General features: G+C 45.8%; 1 protein-coding gene across 1 annotated transcript in view; it reads left to right on the forward strand.

Annotated features, from left to right (window-relative positions):
* UCMA (upper zone of growth plate and cartilage matrix associated) overlaps nucleotides 1-7121 on the forward strand; it is a 10824-nt gene extending 3703 nt beyond the window's left edge. The window contains exons 4-5 of the mRNA XM_019509552.1: nucleotides 2787-2885; nucleotides 6562-7121. Of these exons, the coding sequence (XP_019365097.1) occupies nucleotides 2787-2885; nucleotides 6562-6659 (197 nt within the window). The 3' untranslated portion in view covers nucleotides 6660-7121. The remainder of the gene's footprint in view (nucleotides 1-2786; nucleotides 2886-6561) is intronic.
* The last annotated feature ends 412 nt before the right edge of the window (nucleotides 7122-7533 follow it).

Consider the following 7533-nt stretch of genomic DNA (forward strand, 5'->3'; position numbering starts at 1 on the left):
GAACACGTCCAGCCCCTCCAGAAGCTGTCTAACCCAGTCCTCCCCAACCTGAGGTCTGGAGGCGTTCCCCTTGAGTCCGTCTGGCATCACAGTGGGGAAGTCCTGGTCCCTGCCCAAGAAAACAGAGGTGAAGAATTGGTTAAAGAGGTCTGCTTTCTCCTCCAATAATCAGCTTGAACAGGAAGCTGCGCACTGGAAAGCCCAAGCCTAGACCTGGCTGGCAGTGCGCGTGGGAAAGCAGAATGGAAGCAGTGGAGAAGGTCCCCCCTTCCATAGCCTGAGGTTTTAAAATGAAGTGTTGGGTGAGGTTGGGAACCTCTATCCTCTGAGCGAGGTTAGCTGGGTATATGCCATGTTTAGTGAAAGAGGACTATGACCCATTTTGTTCGGGTGTTAACACGGACTTTACAAATTTTAAGTAGCCAGTGCGTCTTCAACGCTGTCTTAAAACAAGGACCTTTCTAGTTGCTCAGACCTCAGTGAACTCCTTCCTAAACATCCATGCTGAATGGATGGATGTTGAACTATGTCCGAGTACCAACATGGACAGTCAGCAATGACGTGCAGTCCTCTCCTCTCCCAGCTGGCAAAGATCTGCATCCCAGGATTGGAACAGGTTTAACATGATGCTGCTGAGACTGTAAAATACTATTTAAGTTAGAAGCACAAGATCCTTCCAAAGCCACCAGCTCTCACATGGTGCAGCCCCCTGGTCCTTTTGGCCATTGTTCCTGGGTGATTCGGATGAGGTCGCATCCTGGATGTAACGCCTTGCTGACGCAACTACCTGCGCAGGGCTCTACCTTTGGAAGCAATGCCTCATTGAGAAACACAGTAAGAGTTTAGGGCAGAAGGTGTTGCCACCCATTTACCTTAGCCATTGTCACCTTCCTCTAGTTTTTGAATCAGCAGTTCTTTTGCTGCCTTCCTTCAAACCAGCAGCTTTATACTCTCTCAAAGCTTTTTGTCCTCCATTTCCTCTTTTCCAGGGTTACAAAGCAGGTTGCTTAACTTGCAGGTGTTCTGCTCTGACTATAACATACCGACATAGGAATTCAACTTAACACCCATTCTGTGCTTTTCAATACCTCTAGGAAAAAAGTAATTGCATTTTCTTTCACTGATCCCAGTTCTTGAATGATGCAGGACTTGGCTCTACTGTCACTTGAATGCCACCTGCTTATTACATCCTTCTTTGAAATCATTTAATGAAAGATTTTAATCATTTATTGCTTTGCCCCTCAATTAAAATCCCTGCAGTCCTCCCTTCCCCCCCATCCCTCACTTCTTTCTACTAATCTAATTCACATTGCCTCTGCTCAGGACTGTGTTAGGTTAGTTTATGCTTGTGTGTTCCTAGGAAAGTGATCACGCCCTGCCCTGCAGAGGGGAGAAGAAATCTCCACGATCCTTGTCCCGATAAGGGAGAAACATTTTCCTGGACCCAAATCTGGCAATTGGTGATCCGTGACCCAGAGAGGATGGACAATGTAGGGCCTGCTCTGCCAACCTTATGCTGCCCTGGAGCCCTGTATGCAGGCCTGCTGTCCTCGGCACATCACAAGAATTGTGCAGAGTATGGAGCCAAGGACCTGACCTATGATTACAACAGGTTTTGGCAACATTCGGGAGTAGGAGGGACTATTTTAATAGAACTTTGTTCTGCATGGGCTACTTCCAACTCAACCCACACCACCACTGCAGTCTACAGCCCCTCGGGCAAATCTCCGGTCACAGAAGTCCACTGCCAAATCACCATGCAAGCCCCTCAGCTCTGTGGGTGGATAAAATGGTTTCGGGGGTTGGATCCAGGCCATAGGTTACTGACCCCCAAGCTAGAACATGAGCCAAAGCTGTGAGCTGTTTCCAAACCAAGGATTTGGTTGTAACCAACCCACTCCCTTGCACCAAAACAAAAATTCAAAATAGTCTGGATGGGAGGTTTAATTTGGGCTTCTCTCCACTTCAAAACTTCAATACGTTTTATTTGTTTATCGTGGGACTTTAAAAGTTTGTTGGCGCTGTGACCTGAGCACATCTGGAGTGGAACACAGCTGAGTATCCCCTGCCCACCAACCTGTAAATACCAAGTCCACGTACGTGGGTGAAGCCGCGACAGGAGCGTCCTCAAGCATGTTGGAGATGGAGCTTTCAAAGGGGGTCACAGGGGGATGCCCCTGGGGTGACTTCCAGGTTTTGTGCATGCAAGGCAGAGCGGATGCTCTTAAGCATGCCCTAGCTGCTCTTTCCTGGGTACATTGGGGACATGTCCCCCTATTCATTAGACAGCTATACAGGAACCACAGTCCTCTCTTTCCATGACAGAAGTGTTGTATGGAGTTAGGCTGTCAACTTCATGGCTAGGTTCTAGTCTGGTCTCAATTTGACCTAACTTGGGTGACTTTCTTACATGTATATTGTGTCCATTGGCCTAGCTGTTTGGGTCCTGGTGAGGCCCACATATCAAACCAAATACAAACTACCAACCTACATTTGGACAATCTGTATTTTCATCTGTCTTCTAAATGGAATCGCCCGCAGCAGCTAGCAGTTTTCCTATCAGCATTTTTTGCAGGTGTTATTTATGTTGCACAATGAGATGATGAAAGCTTGTCAGGTCCTTAGCAGGGCTCCTGTAAGCCAGGATTTAGGCAACACAGCTGAAAACAAGCCCAGTACGCAGATGATGTTCTGTAAGGATAGTCAGAGCTGTTGTGTTTGAGGTCAAAACTATGCTCCACTGCCTGAAGATTTCTTCACTGCTGATCTCGTTCTCTTTCACACAGTGGAGACACGGCAAATGCTGGCCGCTGACGAGCAGAGGAGGGAGTATTTTGAGGAGCAAAGGAATGAGCACGAGAACTTTGTTGAAGAAGAACATCACGGTAAGAACAAAATGTGATACTTTAGGTCAGCGGTGCCCAAGCTTTTGGCTTGTGGGCCAGAAGAGTGGTGTTCAGCCAGCCTGCAGACCAAAGCCCTTGTCCCGGCCGGACCCAGCCATGCTATCTAGTGCACAGGGCCACGTTACATAGCCTGCAGGGCTCCCTACGGGTTTGGATCTTGGCAGCACAGAAGTGCTAATTAATGCTGCTACTGCTTCCTCCACCACCAGGTTTTCAGACCCATGGGGAGCCTCTAAGCCAGATCTGGCCTGCAGACTGGTGGCTGAGCACCACTGCGTTTAGCTGGTCCTGCCGAGATCATTATTTGGTGCTTTGTAATTGTTCTAATGCAGCAGTGCCTAAAGGCCAGAATGAGGCATAGTCCTGTCGTGCAAGGTGTTGTATCAGCCTGAGATGGCCTCTTAGAATTGAACTCTGCTCCAGCAAGTACCATCCATTCCTAGGTGTCCTTATCCTGCTGTGTAGAATTCATACTGCAGAGAAGGGGAGAGGTCTGTTTTAAGTAGAACCAGTTCCCAGTTTGCATTTCCCAGAGGCAAGTCTTGCATCTCTCAAATCCTCACCTGGAAGACCTTGTTTCTGTGAAAGCCTGGTTTGGGGCCTGGTGGGAACTCGCTATTTAGGACATGTTGGAATGAGACTCCTTTTTATTGGGGTGAGATTTTAGGAATGCAGGACTCTGGGATTGCCTCTCCCAGCTGTTCCCATAGGTTTGGGCCAGCAAAGGGCACCAGTAAAATCAGCACTGAACACTGCAGCACACCCATGCCCATGGAGTCTCCATTTGGCAGCTATCTACATCTCCCATATCTAAACCCACAGGTTTCAGCTGGGCTTTGCACGCTGTGTGATGACCCTTCCATCTGATGAACGAGCATGCAAACAGCACCCTCTGCCAGTGGCAGTGTTTTCACACAAGAGGTTGCACACCAAGTAGTTTTGATATCAGCTGCCATATCACAGAACAAGCAAAGGAGTGGCAGCTCCAACAAGCAACTTCCCTGCATTTACTTACCAAGAAAAGATTAGCAGCTGGGTAAAGAGAAGCAGAAAACCACTTGGGGTCAAACAGCAGGTCCCGAGAAAAGCAGGAAATAAAAGCCAGACCCCCTGGCACGCAGGGCCGTGCTTCAGAGCAGAAACTGTTGTGCTGCACCCTTGAGGCACACAAAGGAGTGACTTGCTTGGGTTATCTGTCAAAACAGGATAAATCTGAGAGAAATTGTGAAATCTGACAGGTTAACACTTATAAAACACTTTGGCATCCCTGAAGGAGGGCCTCCTCTGCCTTTCTCCAAGCTCAAACTAGTGTATCATCTTCATTTCTTTCCTGTCATATTGATAGAAGGAAAAAAAGACAGTTTCCTCATGTATTTCTAAACCAGAAATCAGAAATCTAATCTGAAAATGGTTCTTGGAGAACAAAGGTGACAAAATCACTTTAATTTACTTATTAGAGTGGTAGCACAGAATCAGTCCCTGGAAAGACTCGGCTGCCTTGAGGATGAACAATTTTCTCTCTAAGCAATCGTATTTCTTTCTACATTTATTTTTCAACTATTGATGGACATTTTTCTTACTTTTCTCATAACCACCCGATGCCTGCAACCATGCTGGCGGCAGACGTGAACGAAGTACACTAACGGCACAACTACCCAAGAGCGAGCCCCAGAGCTGGGCTGCAATAGGCTTTCCTGATGATGGGAGAGGGAGAGAGCATTACTACTGCTGCTTTCCAGCTGGTCCTCTGTACTTCCCCATGCTGTTGGGAGCTTGCATTAACAAAACGTTCACTGTGCACATTCTCTTACATATAAATGAACAAATGGCCCCATAGATGCTTCAGCTGGCTCACGAGAGAGCAAGTAGGAAAAGCCAGTTGTGGGATTGGAGGTTAAGACAGTGGGCAAAGGTAATGACAGGAGCAGAAGAACGTTTTCCTTGGATGGGTTGCTAAACACAACCAGATGGGCATTTGTGAAACCGCAAATGGACGTGGCTAACCGACCTGGGGCCTGGGGGGACTTTGCTGCATGTTCTGCCTTAGGAGGAGACTGGGAAGAAGCGACTCAGAGGCATTTCTTGTTTTTATTGCCTCCTTTTGGCTACATTTTGAGAAGACCTATTTGCTGGAAGTGGCTGGTCACTTGAGAAGCTGACATTACTTGAAGTGCCATTTGCAGGCAGTTTTAAAACGGTTCTTTGACAAATATCCATATTTTCCCCTTTAAGAGAGGCATTCAGGAACGCAAGACCTAAATACCTGCTAAATATATTTAACCCTTTACTTGCTAGCCCTGCCGTCAGACAGGCCATGTGGCTCTGCCTTGTGGTTTATCATGGAAATTAGCCATTAGGGCATTGGCATTTTCCAGCCAAATATGCATCTAAGAAAGTGTGAATTTTTGGATTTTTAAGAATTGTACCTAGCTTTTCCTCTCTGTGCTTGTATAAATCTAAAGTTTACCAAGGTTAATGGATAACAGGGATACACCTGTTGGATTCAGTAGCACAAAAGCTGCAGTCCAGCTTGACACTACCCAGCACATTCATTTGCACTCCAGTGGCTAATCTGATCTTCCTGCAGTTATGCCATTCAGAGGTACTGATGGCCACATTTAGAAGACTCAAAGCCAGCTGGTAAATCTGAATGACACAATTCAAAATGACTTCATTATGACTGTCATTAAGCATAGCCAAGGCAAAGGGCTCCTGCTGTGTGTGCTGCTGAATGACTCAGCGAGGACCATTCCATGGATTTTAGTGAAATCTAAATAGATGGCTCCAGAGCCTGAGAGACCTGCAGAAGGGTAGTAATATATTAGCTTTAACAGCTCAAAGAAACATGCGTCAGAATAAATTTACCTGGAAGGTATGTCAAGCCAGACATAGCAATCTGTAACCACTTTCTCAAGGTAACTGGAAGGTGAACATTAAAACTGGCCCCCAAAGAGCCTAGCACGATGGCACCCAGAGCTCCTAGGTGCATCTCCCTGCAGGAGTAAGTGTAGATCCAGGATGTGCTGAAGGCAGGAAGAGACATGAACTAGAACACATTTAGGAGCTTTTTAAATTCACATTTAGATAACAGAAACCTTTCAACAAGGTTTGCTGAGGTTTACAAGCAAAAGATATTTTTAGCAAAGCTAGACCCCTTTGAAGAATATAAAGTGGATTTCTGGATTTGCAAGTAACTTCTGCAGAGTTTCTGTTTCCGAGCTCTTGCATTGGTCCCACCCATCATAGTGGCAGCTGTGTAGCCCCATCACCTGATTTTTTCTTAGGAAAGGTGCAGAGTGGTGCTTGTGATCAGTGTGCATTGGCATATTGATGTGGCCTTTTTTAAGTGCAACTCAGGGAGAGAAAAGTTCCCAGACCAGAGGGAGACTTGCCACTGCATCAGCCAGTTCTGAACTTTGCAGGTGACCCTGATCTTTACCCATACTTGTGGGGGAACGTCTCCTTTTAACAAGGACAATACACTGGGCCTAACTTACCCCAAAATCTCTCTCTGCATTACATACAGCTTGGAAGCTAGGAACAGGCAGTAGGAGCTTTAAGAGAAAATCTTTTCTTCAACACTGTCCTAATTGCATTTGCTGCCTGATAGAAGACAAACTGCAGTTCAACTCTTTTTCTTGCTCCCCATCTACAGAGCAGAACGAGAGAACCCGGGAACAGACTGAGCAGTGGCGCCAATATCACTATGATGGTCTCTACCCATCTTACCTGTATAACCGCCATCACATCTAAGTCTGTGACAGAGGGAACTTGAAGAGTTAAACATTTGCTGATCAAGCCATTTACAGGATACCTGAAAGGCAACATTTCCAAAATCTTGATCATGTTATGGATCCCCCTGTGGAATCTATTCCATTAAGCCCCTTTATTTGCATTGGCTTCATTTTACCAGGTAGAGCTTCTCATAGGGTGCTGCTTTGCTTTATATTTTGAGGTGCTTGTATGTATGACAAAAGCTGGACTTAGCACATGAAAGGGGAACAAGGCGGATAAAATGAAGTCCTTGAGACTTGTCTGAATCAGGGTAGTTTAGGTCACTCCGTCTCTGTTCCATGTAAACCAAGTAAAAGGGTTTTTTTGTTGTTTTTTTTTTAAATCACTATATTTGGAGGGATCAGCAAGAAGAAAAATCCATGTTTGCTGAAATCCCAGTCTCTGTAATGTTTTACCTTAAGTAAAAAAAATGGTGCTGTATCTACATTCTGTATTTTTTATTAAACAGTTATATAGCTTTTGCAATCTCTCTGCGGGACTCCTCCTTACTTGCCTTGTCCAAAATGGACAGAACTTCCCATCATCTTTAACCAGTCCCTTAAAAACACGTAAGCAGCTCCTGCTGTAAAAGATATGTAGGCCTAGGGGGATTTTGTTAATTTAAATGTAGGATTAGGGATGATTGGAACATTTACACAGTTTTTCTCTCTTCACATTGTTCTTATTCCAGCCATTAATAAATGTTTACCACCTGAGCACTGAGAGCCAGGATCCCAGTGTGCTTATCAGCATTGTTCTCTGAATTAACCAGAGCCTGCGGCAGGTTAACTTTAACAGCTAACCTGCCCAGGGAATCTGAGTGAATCCTCACTCCTGGCAGACAAGCTAGATG

This window comes from Gavialis gangeticus, unplaced genomic scaffold, assembly GCF_001723915.1.
Source record: "Gavialis gangeticus isolate Ggan-Ray unplaced genomic scaffold, GavGan_comp1, whole genome shotgun sequence".
NCBI classification, from domain to species: Eukaryota; Metazoa; Chordata; order Crocodylia; family Gavialidae; genus Gavialis; species Gavialis gangeticus.